The sequence below is a fragment of the Bombina bombina genome, chromosome 4 (genome assembly GCF_027579735.1).
Source record: "Bombina bombina isolate aBomBom1 chromosome 4, aBomBom1.pri, whole genome shotgun sequence".
NCBI lineage: Eukaryota > Metazoa > Chordata > Amphibia > Anura > Bombinatoridae > Bombina > Bombina bombina.
The window spans coordinates 1067002801-1067025231 of NC_069502.1; the positions used below are offsets into that span (position 1 = coordinate 1067002801).

Genomic DNA, 22431 nt, shown 5'->3' on the forward strand with positions numbered 1-22431 from the left:
TGTTAGAAACTACCTTTTAAGGTCCTCCATCACAAATTGTTGGTATAGCTCAACATAAGAGCATGCATTCTTAGGGGGATTGAAGAAGATGGTAAAGCGAAAGGAGTGTGTATTACTTTTTTGAATAGCTCATTTGATATATCATCTACTTGAGTGTACACTAAATAGTCAGATTTTTTAGGGTCCATAGTATCTAGTAGAATAGGCGAACCTTCCAACTTATTTTGTTTCAATCACATACATGCAAAATATCTCTGAAGGTTAAGTTTTCTAGTGAAAGCATTTAGATCTACAAAAAGATTAAAAATATTTGGTTCGTTAGGTGGACAATAGGAAAGTCCTCTTCCCAAAACTGTAATTTCATTGTTTGTTAATGCATGTTTTGACAAATTGAAAATCCCATCCTTCATTTTTAATAATTTTATTTTTTTGAGAGTTTTCCCTCTACCTCTTCTCCCTCGTTTGAGTATGATCTTTTTTTGCTGTTGGATTGTGGTGTAGGTCTGTTCCTGTTCCATAAGGGAGCCAGGGGTCTGTCCCCTAAAAAATTATTATTAGCATTAGTGTTCCCTGATTTAGAAGGCCTTTCTTCTCTATAATTTGTATGTTCTTGATGTTGAACCTGTACAGAATGATTCTGTTCGTGTTCCAAAGTGGATCATATCTATTATATGTGGGTATTTCTATGTTGTGTTTTTCCATTTGATTATGATTACCCTTATTAGTATAATTCTCATATTGTTTAAATGAGTTCTGTTGTGCTCTCCCTTGGTTTCTATTTTCATATTGGTAATTATCAAATGTTCTAGCTGTATGTGAATCTCTGTAATTAGCCCTTTAGACATGCTCCTACTTTAAAACAAAAACTAGCACCTAGTAAAATAGTTGTCTCCAAAAGAAATACGCATCATACATAACCTTTGAAGACCATTAGTAATACGAAAAAATCAGGAGTTTTTAAATGTAATAAAAAGAGGCCTAATGTGTAAATTTATAGATCACGGTAGTAATAATATTACAAGCCACACCACAGGTGAGAATTTTGAGATCAAAACTCATATCAACTGTGGTACAGAGTATGTGATATACGTTCTTACATGTGAATGTGGACTGCAATAGTTAGGATGTACCTGAAGACAGGTAAGAACCAGATGGAGTGAACATAATAGGAACATAAAGAAAGGTTCTTTAAAACATAGTGTATCTAGACACAGTGTTTATCAACATAGCAAGCGTAACACATTTGTTATTACACCTATTGAAAGCATACCATGCACGTTTAGAGGAAACAGATATAGTCGCCTCCGTCAGAGAGAGACGTACTGGATCTATAAATTCCAGTCCTTTTTCCCTCTGGGACTAAATGCAGTTATAGATCTAGCAGCCTTCTAAACTCATTTATACATTGTCCTTAATCTATCACCATTTAGGGTAGATCACGTATATAGATTAATTACACTCTACCTTAGACTTATTAAGTTTTTATTTATTTATTTAGCACTCACTATTATCTCATTTGAGAATATTGATATATTCTAAAGTTCACATATGGATATAATTCACATTTTTTATGGAACTATCACTTTAAGTGTTATCACAATAGTTCCGTTTGGTTGTTCTCACACCAGTAATACTGGTGTCAATAATGATTGTCATTGTTAAATCCTCTTTACATAGAGGTACATATCAATATATTACCACTGAGATGGCTATATTTTATGCCGCTCTGTATTTGACACAGCACTTATTCCCTTAGGCACATATTTATATAGTATTCATTTTTACTCTAGTAATATACATACACATTGTTTATTTTACAGTTTATGCACTGTATACTACCTTTACTCTCATTTACTATTATTACCAGCATCACATTCAATATCATGTGCTTACCGTGCACATAATTTCCACAGCTCACCAAGAGGACTAATAACAAATGGGTCAAAAATTGCTTATTAAAAACAATTGATGTATTAGTTTTTAGTATGAAAATTATTATTTGTACTATACTAATATAACGATTGATCTGTTGGGGTATATAAATTAGGATCATATTTACAATGGTAGACTATCCGACTGCTGTATACCCTCTTAATTTATAGTGACTATTGTTGAAAAAGGGTCCATACATTTAGCAATTATAAGTTATATAGTAATTATAAGCAATAATATGTTTTAGAGTTTTAGCCACACTATTTCAAGTATGCAATTGATCGTCATTATCTATGGCGATCATTGTTGATGGGGGTCTTAGTTACTGCAGTCCAGTTATCACTCCGTGATCAAAACAATATAGAGTCACATTCAAATGACACAGATTTATAAATACACTATAAATGACATACATATCCTGATAGCCGCACTATGGATTCAAATAGATTTGTGGGTGGCACTTTGATGATGTATATTAACACCACAGAACCCAAATGTGTAATTGGCTATATGGAGGACGTGTATTCAGTGATCTGCTAGGATTGGCTGAATATTGGCTAAGTCAAGTTTCTGCTTTGCACCATAGAGTTTTTTGTAATCTCATTGTAGTGTGCTGCTAGTTGTCTCACTTGCTAACTTAGAGACGTGCAATAAAAAGCAGCATGTCTATAGCTCAGAAACATTATAATAAGAATAACAGATTTGTAGGTGACGAATTGCGTTCATGATTAAACAATCGAATTCCAACCTGCTGATAGGTCCCAAAAGTAGGTGTGTCAAAATTTACACTGGCTGATTGGTCGAATATTGGCTAAAACACACGCATAGTTTTGCATACTATCTAGTTACCTATTCATAATATGCTGAAAAAGTTTGTGAACATCATTTGGCTCAGCAGTTTACCTAGAAGAGCATAACATATGGATAAATTGTTAGAACAAAAAACGATTGCAAAGAATGGTCGTAGCTATCTAGCGTAGTAGTCACAAGGGATGGAGTTTTGTGTTTTTGTTGCCAATACTGATGAATTGCTTTTTAGATGAACAGAACCCAAATGTGTTGATTGGCCATATGGAGGGCGTGTACTCAGTGATTTGCTAGGATTGGCTGTATATCGGCCTAGTCGAGTGTCTGCTTTGCACCATAGAGTTTTTTGTAATCTCACTGTAGTGTGCTGCTAGTTGTCTCACTCGGTAACTTAGAGACGCGCAAATAAAAGCAGCATGTCTATAGCTTAGAATAATAATTAGAATAGATTTGTAGGTGACGTTTCGACGAATTGGGTTCATGATTATACAATCGAATTCCAACCTGTTGATAGGTTTCCTAAAGTAGGTGTATCAAAATTTACACTGGCTGATTGGTCAAATATCAGCTAACCTATTCATAATATGCTGACAACATTTGCGAACATCATTTGGCTCAGTAGTTTACCTAGAAGAGCATAACATATGGATAAATTATCAAAACGATTGCTAAGAATGATCGTAGCTATCTAGCGTGGTAGTCACATCGGATGTAGTTTTGTGGTTTTTGCTGCCAATACTGACAAATTGCTTATTAGATGTGTTACATATGAATTACATATAGACTAACTATATACTTTAGACTATCCGTATCAACAGGACATTTGAACTGGATATGAATGGTTTTTAGAAGTTGTGAAAACGTATAAATACTTCTGTTATACGTATTATGCAATTACCAAATATTACATACTGTTGGTGAAAAATATAAGTGTATCAATTTTATAGCATATATTTTGTGAATATAAATAGGCTTTGTTATTTATTATACTCTGTGTGTATATATATATATATATATATATATATATATATATATATATATATATATATATATAGAGAGAGAGAGAGAGAGAGAGAGAGAGAGAGAGACTTATAAAACTGTGGATATATGTTTTGGATTGATGTACATCAATTAACTATTTACTTAGGAACGCCCATTAGGGGAGTGTCCTAGTTCGCTATTGGATTGTCAGTTAGAATGTTCATTATGCCTGATGAAACAACCTATACTGGGTTATGAAACACGTTGCATAATTTTAAATTTATTTGTTATGGTTTTAATATTCAAATATTTGTTTTAATAAATTGAACTTGTTTTATGCAAGTCTTTGTTGAATACCTTCTTTAGCAGTTATACACTGCTTCTGACTATCCATTAGCTATCATTGTGACAGGAATCCCCTGCACCGGTCATCCTGCATCTGGAAAGGTGTAGCTGGTACACCTGAAGACACCAGCCTGCTCCTACTAGTACATAGGTGTACTAGGGCCTATGGTGAGTACCCATTTGGCTTCTTCCTATGTTTATATATTTAGATATACTGATGCACACATGAGGCGCCCCTCTTGTTTCTTAATTTCTTCTTATCCTGCCGTAGGAAGGCACTCTTCCCTCCGGTAACCCTGGAAACAATGGAATCCAGCCCTGGACCAAATAAAATCTTCCCCTTGAAAGTAAGAGAAAGGAGCCTTAGTTTAGAAGTCATATCCGCAGACTAAGACTTCAACCAGGGAGCCCGGCGCGCTAGGATCGCAAAGCCAGAAGCCTTTGCATTTAGGCGAATAATCTGCATATTCGCTTCACAGATGAAGGTGTTAGCAATTCTCGGATCTTTAATTCTCTCCTGAATATCCTCGAGAGGAGTTTCCACCTCAATGATCTCAGACAGAGTGTCGCACCAGTAGGTAGCTGCCACCAGTTGAAATAAAAACCCTGTATGTTGAAACATCTTCAGTCCCTTCTTGAAGGGAACATACCCATTACAGGACTATCCAAAATCTTCTGACACTTCTCTGCTACCTCCTATAGTGACGAAAGTCAAATAATGACTGGGGGATAGGGGAAGTGGAAGCCTTTGACTGGGGTGTCTTTGCCTCCTCCTGGTTGCCAGGTGTTGTATTTTCCAACAGTAAGGAATGAAGTTGTGGGCTCTTCCTGCCTTATGGAAGGAAAACAACTCTGCATTACACTTAATAATAAATGTTTCCTGCTTTTTCTGTACAACTGGCCAATTAAAGCCTAAAGTGGATTTTGCAAATATCTGACCTCTGAGCCTGTCACATGCTAAGCAAATAATGCTTGATCCAGAACCTTTTTATATCTGTCTGTCATATCTGCCACAGATACATTAAGGATACTAAACACGTGTTTAATGGTTATGTTAATAGACTACAAAACAATTCCAATTTTGCTGTGTATTAGGCATTTAATTAAATAGATTTTAAATACTTTGGCCTCTATTTAACAAAGTCTGGCGGACCTGATCCGACAGTGCGGATCACGTCCGTCAGACCTCGCTGAATGCAGAGAGCAATATGATCACCGTATTCAGCATTGCACCAGCAGCTCACAAGAGCTGCTGGTGCAACGCCGCCCCCTGCTGACTCGCGGCCAATGAGCCACCAGCAAGGAGGTGTCAATGAACCCGATCGTACTCGATCTGGTTGATTTCCGGCAATGTCTGTCTGCCTGCTCAGAGCAGGCGGACAGGTTATGGAGCAGCGGTCTTTGTGACCGCTGCTTCATAACTGCTGTTTCTGGCGAGTCTGAAGACTCGCCAGAAACACAGGCCGTCAAGCTCCTTTCGGAGCTTGATAGATATTCCCCTTTGCCTCAGAACAAAAGTACTTTAAAACTCTGCCTGATACTTGTACTTTTTATTGTTTTAGTCTCCATTATAATATCATGATCAGATATAGTAGGTTTTATTTCAGGTTATGGATCCATCTGGTGTTAGTTTCAGAGTATTCTTTTTTGACTAATACTGATTTTACTTTGTTCTCTCGTATCCTTTGTTTAAAATCATACCTAGGTAGACCCAGCAGAAGCAATACACTACTGGAAGCTAGCTCCTGAATGATAGTTAAATGCCTTTTGTTATTTACTCATCCGATGTATTTAGATACCTACCCGTTGTGCATTGCTGCTCCTTCAACATAGGATACAAAAAGAATAAAGCAAATTTGATAGAAGTAAATTTTAAAGTTGAGTACATTTTATGCTGAATCATAAATTTAAAAAATATATATATATTTTGGGCCAGATTACAAGTGGAGCGCAAAATATCGATTTAGCTAAAGTGATATTTTTGCTCCACTTTGTGAAACCAGAGCATGCTAATGTGCACTGGTATTACAAGTTGACAGCTGGGAAACACTTTTATAGGCTCCAATGGGAGCCTCATTCTGACCCTAAGTGCAGCGAAGACAGTAAGTAGTGCAGCAATGACAGCAATATTAAATATATATATATATGTTTATATACATATATATTTATGTGTAAATATGTGTATATAAGCAAATACAGTACATACATATTTACTGGGAACACACAGTTTCCATAGACCGCAATGTAAAGGCACTTTTCAGTTCCTTTTTTTTTTAACACCCCACTCCTGCCAATTTTACCCCCAAAATACTGCCGAGTGCAGATATTTTATTAAAAAATAAAAATGCTACAAATTTTCGGCTAGATTACGAGTTGTGCGTTAGGGTTAAAAAGCAGCATTGAGAGGTCCCAACGCTGCTTTTTAACTCCCGCTGGTATTACGAGTCTTGAAATAACAGGCTCACCGCTCACTTTTTGGCCAGACTCGGAAATACCGCAAATCCACTTACGTCAATTGCGTATCCTATATTTTCAATGGGACTTGCATAGTATTACGAGTCTGACCAAAAGTGAGTGGTAGACCCTCTCCTGTCAAGACTGGTACCGCATTTAAAAGTCAGTAGTTAAGACTAGTTTTACAGTACAACGCCGTAGTATAAAACTCTTAATTAAAGTGCTTAAAAGTACACTAACACCCATACACTACCTATTAACCCCTAAACCGAGGCCCCCCCACATAGCAAACACTAAAATACATTTTTTAACCCCTAATCTGCCAAACTGGACATCACCGCCACTATAATAAATATATTAACCCCCAAACTGCCGCACTCCCTCATCGCAAACACTAGTTAAATATTATTTACCCCTAATCTGCCTGCCTTAACATCGCCGGCACCTACCTACATTTATTAACCCCTAATCTGCCGCCCCCAACGTCGCCGCCACTATAATAAAGTTATTAACCCCTAAACCTAAGTCTAACCCTAAACCTAACACCCCCTTACTGAAATATAATTTTAATAAATCTAAATAAAATTACTATCATTAACTAAATTATTCCTATTTAAAACTAAATACTTACCTGTAAAATAAACCCTAAGATAGCTACAATATAACTAATAATTACATTGTATCTAGTTTAGGGTTTATTTTTATTTTACAGGCAACTTTGTATTTATTTTAACTAGGTACAATAGTTATTAAATAGTTATTAACTATTTAATAACTACCTAGCTAAAATAAAAGACAAATTTACCTGTAAAATAAAACCTAACCTATGTTACAATTACACCTAACACTACACTATAATTAAATTAATTACCATAACTAAATACAATTAATTACAATTTAAAAAAATTATCTAAAGTTTGATAAAAACAAACACTAAATTACAGAAAATAATAAAATAATTACAAGAATTTTGAACTAATTACACCTACTCTAATCCCCCTAACAAAATAAAAAAGCTCCACAAAATAAAAAAGCCCTACCCTACACTAAATTACAAATAGCCCTTAAAAGGGCCTTTTGTGGGGCATTGCCCCAAAGTAATCAGCTCTTCCTGTAAAAAATAGTACAATACCCCACCCAACATTAAAACCCACCCACCACCCACACACCCAACCCTACTCTAAATCCCACCCAATACCCCCTTAATAAAACCTAACACTAACCCCTTGAAGATCACCCTACCTTGAGAAGTCTTCACTCAACCTGGCTGAAGTCCTCAACGAAGCCGGGCGAAGTGGTCTTCCAGACGGACAGAAGTCTTCATTCAAGCTGGGAAGAAGAGGTCCTCCAGATGGGCAGAAGTCTTCATCCAGGCGGCATCTTCTATCTTCATCCATCCGGTGAGGAGCGGCTCCATCTTCAAGACATCCGACGCAGAGCATCCTCTTCAAACGACGTCCAACTGAAGAATGAAGGTTCCTTTAAATGACATCATCCAAGATGGCGTCCCTTCAATTCCGATTGACTGATAGAATTCTATCAGCCAATCGGAATTAAGGTAGAAAAAATCCTATTGGCTGATGCAATCAGCCAATAGGATTGAAGTTCAATCCTATTGGCTGATCCAATCAGCCAATAGGATTGAGCTTGCATTCTATTGGCTGATTGGATCAGCCAATAGAATGCAAGCTCAATCCTATTGGCTGATTGCATCAGCGAATAGGATTTTTCCTACCTTAATTCCGATTGGCTGATCTTAGAATTTATTTTATAGGTAAGTATTTAGTTTTAAATAGGAATAATTTAGTTAATTGTAGTTATTTTATTTAGATTTATTTAAATTATATTTAAGTTAGGGGGTTTAGGGTTAGACTTAGGTTTAGGGGTTAAGAACTTTAATATAGTGGCAACGACGTTGGGGCGGCAGATTAGGGGTTAATAAATATAATGTAGGTGTCGGTGATGTTGGGGGCAGCAGATTAGGGGTTAATAAGTAAAATGTAGGTGGCAGCGGTGTCCGGAGCGGCAGATTAGGGGTTAATAATATAATGTAGGTGTCGGCGATGTCGGGGGCGGCGGATTAGGGGTTAATAAGTGTAAGATTAAGGGTGTTTAGACTCGGGGTTCATGTTAGGGTGTTAGGTGTAGACATAAAATATATTTCCCCATAGGAATCAATGGGGCTGCGTTAAGAGCTGAACGTTGCTTGTTTGCAGGTGTTAGGTTTTTTTTCAACCAGCTCTCCCCCATTGATTCCTATGGGGAAATCGTGCACAAGCACGTTTTGCCAGCTCACCGCTACCGTAAGCAGCGCTGGTATTGAGGTGAGATGTGGAACAAAATTTTGCTCTACGCTTACTTTTCTGCGGCTAATGCGGGGTTTCTAAAAACCCGTAATACCAGCGTTGTCTGCAAGTGAGCGGTGAGGGAAAACTGCTTGTTAGCACAGCACACCTGTTACCGCAAAACTTGTAATCTAGGTGTTTATTTTTTAATAAAATACACTACACTCTATTTTGGGGGCATTTGAGATACATTTATAAAATGAATCAGAGATCTGATCTCTTGTTAATATTATAAACGCTAGTTATTTATTGTGTGCCCACAAACGGGCAAATTTGCGGGCACTTAACAAATTAGTGCTCCACTTGTAATCAAGCCCTTCGTGTTTCAAGTTCATCTAAATTGTCAGTTATTAAACAAAACTGTTTTTAAGGTAACTCATCACAAGAGGTCGGTTTGATTTGATCTTTTTTTATATACAAGTTATCATTTTTAATTAATTTTGTAAACTTGCAATTTTATTTTTTTATTTGATGGTATATTATTTATTTACAGGAGGATTATGCTTACAAAAGTCATGGTTATACCAAATGGAGCTTTTGCTGGACTTGAAGACCTTGAGAATATGTATGTATTAAATGTATGCATTTATTTTTCATCTAAATAAAGGTTAAATTTAAATAACATTTTTTTTTATAATATATTTTATTTTATACTAGTTTTTTTAACATGCTCCTGCTCTGGTCTGGTAAAGGGAGCAAGCTAAATTCAGTTTAATGGCACGATTGGGCACCTTGTGACCAGACAGCATGCCCACGATGCGCTTAGAAAAAAATAGACCTGCTCAGTAGAGCAAGGAGTGGCGTTCTGCAAAACTGAACTTCATAGTAAAAGAGCTATTTAATACTTTGTTGTATAAAGTTGGCACTCAGTTAATGTTATATAATTCTGCACTATGTGCAGAATTATATAACAATATTTTGTAGGTTTACTTTAAATGGAAGTAACTTTACTTTACAAGGTAGTCTTTTTTATATATCCTATGCTATAGCAGGACAAGGAAAATGATAAATAATAAAAGTAGGAATAAGTAAATATGATATCCTCTGCCATCTCTACTGTGCAGCCATTGCTAAAAGAAAACAAAGACATTAAAGTGTAGAGCCCAACCAACTCTGCTATTGGCAAACGTTTAACTATCATCTTTTTCAAGCAAGGCATATTTTATAATAATCAGATTACTGAGAGTAAACTGCAACAGCCTCTACAATCACTTTCGCCTAGATTATGAGTTTTGCGGTAACAGGGGTGCGTTGCTAACAAGCTACCTTAAGACAACGCTGGTATTACAGGTTTTTTTCAACCCAGCCTTAGCCGCAAAAAGGTGAGCGTAGAGCAAAACTTAGCTCCACATCTCACCTCAATACCAGCGCTGCTTACGGTAGCGGTGATCTGGCTAAACGTGCTTGTGCATGATTTCCCCATAGGAAACAATGGGGCTGAGCTGGCTGAAAAAAAAACTAACACCTGCAGAAAAGCAGCGTCCAGCTTCTAACGCAGGAAAGGAATTTTATGTCTACACCTAACACCCTAACATGAACCCCGAGTCTAAACACCCCTAATCTTACACTTATTAACCCCTAATCTGCCACCCCCAACATCGTCACCACCTACATTATAATTATTAACCCCTACTCTGCCGCTCCGGACACCGCCGCCACCTACATTATCCCTATGAACCCCTAATCTGCTGCCCCCAACATCGCCGAACCCTACATTATATTTCTTAACCCCTAATCTGCCCCCCCAACGTCGCCACAACCTAACTACATTTATTAACCCCTAATCTGCTGCTCCAATGATGCCGCCACTATAATAAAGTTTTTAACTCCTAAACCTAAGTCTAACCCTAACCCCCCTAATATAAATTTAATTTAAATAAATCTAAACAAAATAACTACAATTAAATAAATTATTCCTATTTAAAACTAAATACTTACCTGTAAAATAAACCCTAAGATAGCCACAATATAAATAATAGTTACATTGTAGCTAGTTTATGGTTTATATTTATTTTACAGGCAACTTTGTATTTATTTTAACTAGGTGCAATAGTTATTAAATAGTTATTAACTATTTAATAACTTCCTAGTTAAAATAAAGACAAATATACCTGTAAAATAAATCCTAACCTAAGTTAAAATTACACCTAACACTACACTATCATTAAATAAATTACTTAAACTACCTACAATTAATTACAATTAAATGAAATAAACTAAAGTACGAAAAAAAAACTAAATTACAGAAAATAAAAAAAGAATTACAATTTTTTAAACTAATTACACCTACTCTAATCCCCCTAATAAAATAAAAAAGCCCCCCAAAAAAATAAAATTCCCCACCCTATACTAAATTACAAATAGCCCTTAAAAGGGCCTTTTGCGGGGCATTGCCCCAAAGTAATTAGCTCTTTTACCTGAAAAAAAAGACAATTACTCCCCCAACATTACAACCCACACACCCAACCCTACTCTAAAACCCACCCAATCCCCCCTTAAAAACCCCTAACACTAACCCCTTAAAGATCACCCTACCTTGAGCTGTCTTCATCCAGCCGGGCACAAGTGGACCTCCAGAGGGGCAGAAGTCTTCATCTGATCCGGGCATAAGAGGTCCTCCAAGCGGCATAAGTCTTCATCCAGACGGCATCTTCTATCTTCATCCATCCAGAGGGGAGCGGGTCCATCTTCAATCCAGCCGACGTGGAGCCATCCTCTTCAATCGAAGTACAAGCGAAGAATGAAGGTTCCTTTAAATGACGTCATCCAAGATCCCTTGAATTCCGATTGGCTGATAGGATTCTATCAGCCAATCAAAATTAAGGTAGGAAAAATCCTATTGGCTGTTCTAATTAGCCAATAGGATTGAGCTTGCATTCTATTGGCTTTTCCAATCAGCCAATAGAATGTGAGCTCAATCCTATTGGCTGATTCCTATTCCAATCAGCCAATAGAATGCGAGCTCAATCCTATTGGCTGATTGCATCAGCCAATAGGATTTTTTCTACCTTAATTCCGATTGGCTGATAGAATCCTATCAGCCAATCGGAATTCAAGGGACGCCATCTTGGATGATGTCATTTAAAGGAACCTTTGCTTGGACTTCATTTGAAGAGGATTGCTCCGCGTCGGCTGGATTGAAGATGGACCCACTCCGCTCCGGATGGATGAAGATAGAAGATGCCGTCTGGATGAAGACTTCTGATGCTTGTAGGACCTCTTCTGCCCGGATCGGATGAAGACTTCTGCCCCTCTGGAGGTCCACTTGTGCCCGGCTGGGTGAAGACGGCTCAAGGTAGGGTGATCTTCAAGGGGTTAGTGTTAGTTTTTTTTAAGGGGGATTCGGTGGGTTTTGGAGTAGAGTTGAGTGTGTGGGTGGTGGGTTGTAATGTTGGGGGAGTAATTGTCTTTTTTTTCAGGTTAAAGAGCTGATTACTAGGAAGATATTAAATAGTTAATAACTATTTAATAACTATTGTACCTAGTTAAAATAAATACAAAGTTGACTGTAAAATAAATATATTATATATTGTATAAGTTATATTGTAGCTAGCTTAGGGTTTATTTTACAGGTAAGTATTTAGTTTTAAATAGGATTAATTTATTTAATTGTAGTAATTTTATTTAGATTCTTTAAATTATATATAAGTTAGGGGGGTTAGGGTTAGGTTTAGACTTAGGTTTAGGGGTTAATACCTTTTTATATAGTAGCAGCCCCGTTGGGGGTGGCAGATTAGGGGTTAATAAATGTAGGTATGTGTCGGCGATGTTAGGGACAGCATATTAGGGGTTAATAAAATTTAACTAGTGTTTGCGAGGTGGGAGTGCGGTGGTTTAGGGGTTAATATATTTATTAAAGTGGCAGCTATGTCCGGTTGGCAGATTTGGGGTTAATATATTTATTAAAGTGTTTCCAATGTGGGGGGGGGCTTGGTTTAGGGGTTAATAGGTAGTTTATGGGTGTTAGTGTACTTTTTAGCACTTTAGTTAAGAGTTTTATGTTACGGCATTAGCCCATAAAACTCTTAACTACTGACTTTTAAATGCAGAGGAAGTCATGACAGGAGAGGGTCTACCGCTCACTTCTTCAAAGACTCGTAATACCAGCATTAGGCAAATCCCATTAAAAAGACAGGATATGCAATTGACGTAAGGGGGTTTGCAGTATGCTTGAGTCACGGAAGAAAAGTGATCGGTACACCTGTACCTGCCAGACTCGTAATACCAGCGGGCGTTAAAAAGCAGCATTGGGACCTCTCAACTCTGCTTTTTAAGGCTAACGCAAGACTCATAATCTAGCAGTTTATTTTTTATTTGAAAATTGCTTTGTGGGGCAGTATTAGAAAAAGTCATAGTAACATAATATGAGAAAATTATATTATAAAATTGTTCCAGCAGCATATAAAAGAAAACACATTTTAATAAATTATAGCTTATGCTCTATAAAAATAGATACAGTATACATACTATTTGCTTAATACACCAAGGGGCCGAATTATCAAGCTCCGAACGGAGCTTGATGCCCCTGTTTTCAGGCTTGCCGGAAACAGCAGTAATGAAGCAGCGGTCTTAAGACCGCTGCTCCATAACTGGTCCGCCTGCTCTGAGGCTGCGGACATCAATCTGCCTGATTCTAAACGTTTGGGGGACGATTGGCCACGAATCTGCAGGGGGTGACAGCGTATGCTGTCTGCATTTATCAATGTCTATCGGACATGATCCGCTGAGCGGTTCATGTCGGACAGACCAATGATAAATCGCCCCCAAATGTTTTCAGTTGACCAGTTAACTTCTTATAAAGTGTGCACAAATGCTGAGAGTTTGCTTTACCCTTATACCACCCATCCTGAATGACTTGCTTATCATTCAGCCAGAGTAGAGTAGCTGTACAATAATTTAAAGTTTATTTTAAATATTGCAGGGAATTATTTATTTTTACATCATTAAAAATCTTAAATTATATATGTTTTGCTGGCACATAACTTTTGTGGCCAGTATATATATAAAAAAAATTAACATGGCTTAGTCTGCAAAAAGTTATAGGGGGAATCTTCTGTTTTTTAGGCACTTTCTACATGATTGGGATTGTTTTAACATGCTAAGCATTTTTATATTTTAAGAAAACAGAAATCTGTATAAAAATGAAAGTGTATATCACAGATACATGTTGAAAATAGCAGACCATTTTTCTAAGTTGTCACAATAAATTTCAAGGTTGTCCGGGACCACTGGACCACTGGGTTTTTCAACCCCCAGTATCTATACTATAATCGCGTTTGTAAAGTGTCGCCGTTGGCTGTTGAGCACGCATCCTCAAAGGAATATTGGCAGCGTAATGCAGCCAACAGAATGCGAAGCTGCATCGCGTTAGTAAGGCGTCGCCGTCGGCAGTTGAGCATGCATCCTCAAAGGAATGTTGGCAGTGCGAGGCAGCCAACAGAATACAAAGCTGCATCCAAGTGGATTCTGAAGATGGCAGGGTGGTGAAAGAATCCACCACAGGTGGATTCTTTCACCGCCCTGTAATTTTCGGAATTCACCAGGATGCATTGAAGGTAAGAGGAGCAAAAAAAATAAAAAATAACCGCCCGCAATAAGTATTAAAAAAAAATAACCTTCCGCAATAAGTAATAAAAAAAAAACGAACCGCCCTCAATAAGTATTTTTTTTTTTAAAATGAACCGCCTCTATGAACTATTAAAGGGACATAAAACCCATTTTTTTTCTTTCATGATTCAGATAGAACATACAATTTTTTTTTTCCTCTTTTTTTTATTGTTTTCAAAAATCAATTTTACAATAAACTGTCTCACATCATAAACCAATACATAATCCAAGTCTGGATACCAAGTAAACTTTGCAGATCATATTATAACCTGAAGATAATCTCAAGGTGGTCTAACTCTTAACCTCGATTTATACATTTTAGACTATTCCTAATTGTTCCTAGCAGCTAAATAAACATAACATTTTCTCCAAACCTAAACAAGAAAAAAAAAAAAAAAAGGATTAGGATACGGCAAGTTACCATAAGCCCAACAAGACTAATTCTGTGTTTCTAAAAGGGTGTATTAGGTGTTCAATCTCACTAGGGGGAAGAACTTTGATGAACTCCGACCATTTAGAAAAGTCCTGATCACTTTGTAGGTTGGTATCAAATTGTTTGATGATACATTGTTTCTTCAAACAATTCTTTACTTCTAAAATACTGGGAATTGCTCTTGTTTTCCATTTTTTAAATATTAGATATCTAGAAGCTAAAATCACCAGATTAATGATTTTATAATTGTACTGGTGCTCCCCTATATCTAAGCAGAGAAAAACTACAGGGCTGGCAAAAGAGCAGTTTACTTTGGGGTAATGCAACGCAAAAAGCCCTTTTCAGGGCTATTTGTAGGGTTAGACTTAGGTTTAGTGGTAGGGATAGTTTAGTATTTTAGGGGTTAAATAATTTAATATAGCTGGTGGTGGGGTAGGGGGATTAAATTAGGGGTAATAATTTTAAAATAGATGGCGGCGGGGTAGGAGCTCACTTTAGGGGGTAGGTAAGGTAGATGGCGGCGGGGTAGGAGCTCACTTTAGGGGGTAGGTAAGGTAGATGGCGGTGGGGTAGGAGCTCACTTTAGGGGGTAGGTAAGGTAGATGGTGGCGGTGTAAGTGGCTCACTTTAGGGGGTAGTTTAAAATAGTTAGCGAAGTTGTAGGGGGATCACATTAGGGGGTTGGTAATGTAGGTGGCGGCGGTGTCCGGGAGCGGCGGTTTAGGGGTTAATAACTTTATTAGGGATTGCGGCGGGGGATCGCGGTTGACAGGTAGATAGACATTGCGCATGCGTTAGGTGTTAGGCTTATTTTGCAGGTAGTTTAGGGAGTTACAGGGCTCCAATAGACAGCGTAAGGCTTACTACGGCTGCTTTTTGTGGCGAGGTGAAAATGGAGTAAGATTTCTCCATTTTCGCCACGTAAGTCCTTACGCTGTATATTGGATACCAAAATGCGCTAGTTTGGTATACCTGCCTATGGCCCCGAAAACTACGGGCGCCGGTAGAAATATACGAGCGTAACTTCTAGGTTAAGCCGTATATAGGATACCAAACCAGCGCAAAATTCAGCGTCACCGGCATTTGCGGGCGACGCTGCATATAGGATCAGGCCCATAGTATTGAATGAGTCTCACAACTCATTCAATACTATGTTGCAGATTTTGGACGCATGCACTGAGGAGTTCTATGACCGCGATTAACGCATGCGCAATAGCGAGAGATAATTTTTGGGCGCATGTGCGGTAATTAGAGGCTCAATGTGTACGAGCGTAGTTCAAACGTATAGAGCGGGTGTGACCGCTCTATACGTCAATGTATAGCAAACACGGAAATGCTGGATGGGAGGAGTTAGGATCGCAATAATTAGAAAAATCAAGGTAGGTAAATACGGTCAAATATAAGATTATTGAAAAAATAAACATAGCGACTACGTTGTACGTTGGAAAAGGAAATTTGTATGTGAAAAACTTTACCTTCACTTTAAGAGAATTAAATGATTTAATACATCTTCTCTCAAAGTCTAATAATTGATAAGCATTAGCGAGACCTAGGGACTTCACTTTAAGGAAAAGTGTTGAATGTAACCCTGCTTGGAACTGAGGGTTACCCAAGAGTGGGATAAAATTTGAGACCCTAGATTCAATGACCAAAGAATTACAGATCCTCTTCCAGCCCTGTATTGGATTATAAATGGTTCTTATATTTTTTATTTCAGGAGGGATTACACTGTTATTATAATGTATTAATGCTGCCAGGCTCATTATTTGTTACATAGTCTCTAGCAAATATCCACTCTGTTACTACACATGCAAGAAAGGCTTGGTTGTAAGAGCGAAGATCAGGGGGTGTGAGCCCTCCACATTTTACAGGTAAAGATAAGTTAGAGAGTTAAATTCTAGGCTTTTTATTTTGCCAAATGAAAGATCATAGTGCAGAGTTGAAAAGGATAATATCCTTCGTCTTGAGGATCAGTGGAGTATTCTGAAGAATATAGAGGATTTTGGGGAGGAGGATCATCTTATAGAGAGCTATGCGCCCAGAAAGAGAAAGAGGGGGATTCTGACAGTTTTTAAGAGTTTTTCTTATTCTATTGCGGACTGGGGAAATATTCAAAGTATACCAATTCTCAGGATTAGAGGATATCCTGATACCTAAGTACTTAAATTAATCCTGAACTATACTTAAAGGTAAAACTGAAGGTGAGTCTTTGGTCTGTTTGATCCAGAGGAACTCTGACTTTGTGGTATTAACCCTATATCCAGAAAAAGATCCTACCTGTTCTATTATTAGGAGAAGCTTTGGGATATTTGTAGAAGTATTCAACATATGTATTAAAATATCATCAGCATAAAGTGCTATTTTAAGCTCCTTTCTCTCAATCTTAATTCCTTCAAGTTGCTGCCTAATTAGTATAGCAAGGGGTTCTATAGAAAGATCAAAGAGGAGCGCAGAGAGCAGGCACCCCTGCCTGGTTCCTCTCCCAAGGGGTATGTCCTGAGACATGGAACCATTCACTAGCATTCTCATAGAGGTGTTTTTAAAAAGAATGTTGACGAATTTAAGAAAATTACCTCTAAGACCGAACTGGTGTAAGGTAAATAAAAGATGGTCATAGTGTACCGAGATGAAAGCTTTTTCAGCGTCTATAGAAATAATTGCCATATCAGGGGTGTCCGCTCCCCCCACCCCTCCCATACTCTCCATTGTTTTGAAATAATCTATCGTAAGAAAAACTTCCCTTATTTTAGCCGAAGAATTACGTTTCAGCAGAAACCCGGCTGGATCTTTGTGGATGATATTGGAAAGAAGGGGTTGTTACCTTTGCGCTAGAATAGCAGTAAGTAATTTGTAATCCATGTTAAGGAGCGCAATGGGTCTATAGGTCTCTTTCCTAACTGGGTCTTTCCCTTGCTTTAATATCAAGACAGTGTGTGAAGCAGCAAAATTAGCTGTGGGCTCAGTGCCATTTATATATATATATATATATATATATATATATATATTGTTAAATAAAAGAGTTAGATGTGTTGTTATTAACGGGGATAATATTTTGTAAAATTCATTTGAGAGAGCATCAGGACCTGGGGCTTTATTAGAAGAAAGATTCTGAATTCACTAGCAACTTCTAAATCAGAAATAGGGGACTATAGGGTTTCAAGTAAGTCGGGGGTTAAAGACGGAAAGGATATTTTGTGCCAGAAGTCGTCACGTTCAAAATTATCTGAGACCTTGGGGGAATATAAATCCTTATAATAATCTGAAAATACCTTCAGCAGTTCTTCTGGTGATTTAAGATACTTACCTTCAGTATATATAGAGTCAATCAAAGAAGGGCCTTTGTCTTGTTTAACCAGATTTCCCAAAAGTTTCCCTGTTTTATTTCCATAATGATATAGCTTAGCTTGAAATCTAAGGTCCCTCTGGGTAGCCCTATATAAGAGGAAGGATTCTCTTTCCCCTAGAGCAGAGGTGTATCTAGTCCAATTTTCTGGAGTTTTCTCAAAAATGTATTGATTATATTCATTCTTGACTGCTCTCAGTAATTCCCTTTCCCTTGATTTAAGTTTTTAGACCTAAAAATGCTATATGCTAATATTTCCCCCCTGAGAACTGCTTTTGCTGTTTCCTCAAAACAGCGCAGGGCGAGAGATATGTTCCTGATTGAATAAAGTGAACTCGCGAAATTTGGCATTGAGACAGTTTTTAAATTTGAGATCAGAAGCTAAATACAATGGGAAAGAGAAGCGAACATTCCTACGAGCAGAGTGATCCGACTGAAAATCAAGAAAAATCAGGGCATGATCAGAGGTAGTGATTGGTAGAATCCCTGCTGAGACATTCATTTTGCATAATCTTTCTTCTAACAAGAATAAATCTATTCTTGGAAAATATTTATGTGCTTTAGAAAGGCATGTAAAATCTCTAGAATCTGGATTTTGTGATCTCCAGATATCACATACCCTCAAATTACGAAAAAGCCTAGTAAATAACACGGCTAGATTTAGAGTTTGGCGTTAGCCGTCAAAACCAGCGTTAGAGGCTCCTAACGCTGGTTTTGGCCTACCGCTGGTATTTAGAGTCAGTCAGGAAAGGGTCTAACGCTCACTTTCCAGCCGCGACTTTTCCATACCGCAGATCCCCCTATGCCATTTGCATATCCTATCTTTTCAATGGGATCTTTGTAACGCCGGTATTTAGAGTTGTGGCTGAAGTGAGCGTTAGAAATCTAATGACAAAACTCCAGCCGCAGAAAAAAGTCAGTAGTTAAGAGCTTTCTGGGCTAACGCCGGTTCATAAAGCTCTTAACTACTGTGCTCTAAAGAAAACTTACACCCATAAACTACCTATGTATCCCTAAACCGAGGCCCCCCCACATCGCCCCCACTCTAATAAAATGTTTTAACCCCTAATCTGCCGACCGCACACCGCCGCCACCTACGTTATCCCTATGTAGCCCTAATCTGCTGCCCCTAATACCGCCGACACCTACATAATATTTATTAACCCCTAATCTGCCGCCCCCAACGTCGCCGCCACCTACCTACACTTATTAACCCCTAATCTGCCGAATGGACCTCACCGCTACTATAATAAAGTTATTAACACCTAATCTGCCTCACTCCCGCCTCAATAACCCTATAATAAATAGTATTAACCCCTAATCTGCCCTCTCTAACATCGCCGCCACCTAACTTCAAGCATTAACCCCTAATCTGCCGACCGTACCTCACTGCTACTCTAATACATTTTTTAACCCCTAAAGCTAATTCTACCCCTAACCCTAACACCCCCCTAAGTTAAAGATAATTTAAATCTAACGAAATAATTTAACTCTTATTAAATAAATTATTCCTATTTAAAGATAAATACTTACCTGTAAAATAAACCCTAATATAGCTACAATATAACGAATAATTATATTGTAGCTATTTTAGGATTAATATTTATTTTACAGGCAACTTTGTATTTATTTTATCCAGGTACAATAGCTATTAAATAGTTAATAACTATGTAATAGCTACCTAGTTAAAATAATTACAAATTACCTGTAAAATAAATCCTAACCTAAGTTACAATTAAACCTAACACTACACTAGCAATAAATTAATTAAATAAAATACCTACAATTATCTACAATTAAACCTAACACTGCACTATCAATAAATTAATTAAATACAATACCTACAAATAAATACAATGAAATAAACTAACTAAAGTACAAAAAAATAAAAAAGAACTAAGTTACAAAAAATAAAAAAATATTTACAAACATCAGAAAAATATTACAACAATTTTAAACTAATTACACCTACTCTAAGCCCCCTAATAAAATAACAAAGCCCCCCAAAATAAAAAAATGCCCTACCCTATTCTAAATTACAAAAGTTCAAAGCTCTTTTACCTTACCAGCCCTGAACAGGGCCCTTTGCGGGGCATGCCCCAAAGAATTCAGCTCTTTTGCCTGTAAAAAAAAACCATACAATACCCCCCCCCAACATTACAACCCACCACCCACATACCCCTAATCTAACCCAAACCCCCCTTAAATAAACCTAACACTAAGCCCCTGAAGATCTTCCTACCTTGTCTTCACCATGCCAGGTATCACTGATCGCTCCAGGATCCGAAATCTTCATCCAAGCCCAAGCGGGGGCTGGAGATCCATCATCCGGCTGAAGTCTTCTATCAAGCGATGGCTGAAAAGGTCCAGAAGAGGCTCCAAAGTCTTCCTCCTATCCGGGCAGAAGAGTAGATCCAGACCGGCAACCATCTTTTTCCAAGCGGTAACAAGCGGCTCCATGTTGAAGACCTCTGGCGCGGATCCATCCTCTTGTTGCGACGTCCTAAGTCCGAATGAAGGTTCCTTTAAATGACGTCATCCAAGATGGCGTCCCTCGAATTCCGATTGGCTGATAGGATTCTATCAGCCAATCGGAATTAAGGTAGGGAATTTCTGATTGGCTGATTGAATCAGCCAATCAGATTGAGCTCACATACTATTGGCTGTTCCGATCAGCCAATAGAATGCGAGCTCAATCTGATTGGCTGATTGGATCAGCCAATCGGATTGAACTTGAATCTGATTGGCTGATTCCATCAGCCAATCAGATTTTTCCTACCTTAATTCCGATTGGCTGATAGAATCCTATCAGCCAATCGGAATTCGAGGGACGCCATCTTGGATGACGTCATTTAAAGGAACCTTCATTCGGACTTAGGACGTCGCAAGAAGAGGATGGATCCGCACCGGAGGTCTTCAACATGGAGCTGCTTGTCACCGCTTTGAAGAAGATGGTTGCCGGTCCGGATCTACTCTTCTGCCCGGATAGCATGAAGACTTTAGAGCCTCTTCTGGACCTCTTCAGCCGTCGCTTGATAGAAGACTTCAGCCGGATGATGGATCACCAGCCCCCGCTTGGGCTTGGATGAAGACTTCGGAGCCTGGAGCGATCAGTGATACCTGGCATGGTGAAGACAAGGAATGAAGATCTTCAGGGGCTTAGTGTTAGGTTTATTTAAGGGGGGTTTGGGTTAGATTAGGGGTATGTGGGTGGTGGGTTGTAATGTTGGGGGGGTATTGTATGTTTTTTTTTCCAGGCAAAACGAGCTGAATTCTTTGGGGCATGCCCTGCAAAGGGCCCTTTTATGGGCTGGTAAGGTAAAAGAGCTTTTCTATTTTAATTTTAGAATAGGGTAGGGCATTTTTTTATTTTGGGGGGCTTTGTTATTTTATTAGGGGGCTTAGAGTATGTGTAATTAACTTAAAATTGTTGTAATATTTTTATTATGTTTGTAACTTATTTTTTTTATTTTTTTGTAACTTATTTTTTTTTATTTTTTGTACTTTAGTTAGTTTATTTAATTGTATTTATTTGTAGGTATTGTATTTAATTAATTTATTGATAGTGTAGTGTTAGGTTTAATTGTAGATAATTGTAGGTAATTTATTTAATTAATTTATTGATAGTGTAGTGGTTTAATTGTAACTTAGGTTAGGATTTATTTTACAGGTAATTTTGTAATTATTTTAACTAGGTATCTATTAAATAGTTATTAACTATTTAATAGCTATTGTACCTGGTTAAAATAATTACAAAGTTGCCTGTAAAATAAATATAAATCCTAAAATAGCTACAATATAATTATTATTTATATTGTAGCTATATTAGGATTTATTTTACAGGTAAGTATGTAGCTTTAAATAGGAATAATTTATTTAATAAGAGTTAATTTATTTAGTTAGATTTAAATTATATTTAATTTAGGGGGGTGTTAGGGTTAGGATTAGAGTTATCTTTAGGGGTTAATACATTTATTAGAGTAGCGGTGAGGTACGGTCGGCAGATTAGGGGTTAATAATTGTAGGTAGGTGGAGGCGACGTTGTGGGGGGCAGATTAGGGGTTAATTAATATAATATAAGGGTCGGCAGTGTTAGGGGCAGCAGATTAGGGGTGCATAGGTAAAATGTAGGTTGCGGCAGTGTACGGAGCGGCAGATTAGGGGTTAATAATAATATGCAGGGG

General features: G+C 37.7%; 1 protein-coding gene across 2 annotated transcripts in view; it reads left to right on the forward strand.

The window, feature by feature from the left end:
• Window positions 1–22431, forward strand: part of LOC128657795 (follicle-stimulating hormone receptor) — a 626230-nt gene that overhangs the window by 183354 nt on the left and 420445 nt on the right. Inside the window, exon 2 of one of the 2 annotated variants that reach the window (XM_053712211.1) lies at window positions 9358–9429. The exons of the other annotated variant lie outside the window; for it this stretch is intronic. Within the exon in view, the coding sequence (XP_053568186.1) occupies window positions 9358–9429 (72 nt within the window). The remainder of the gene's footprint in view (window positions 1–9357; window positions 9430–22431) is intronic. 2 annotated transcript variants of the gene reach the window in all.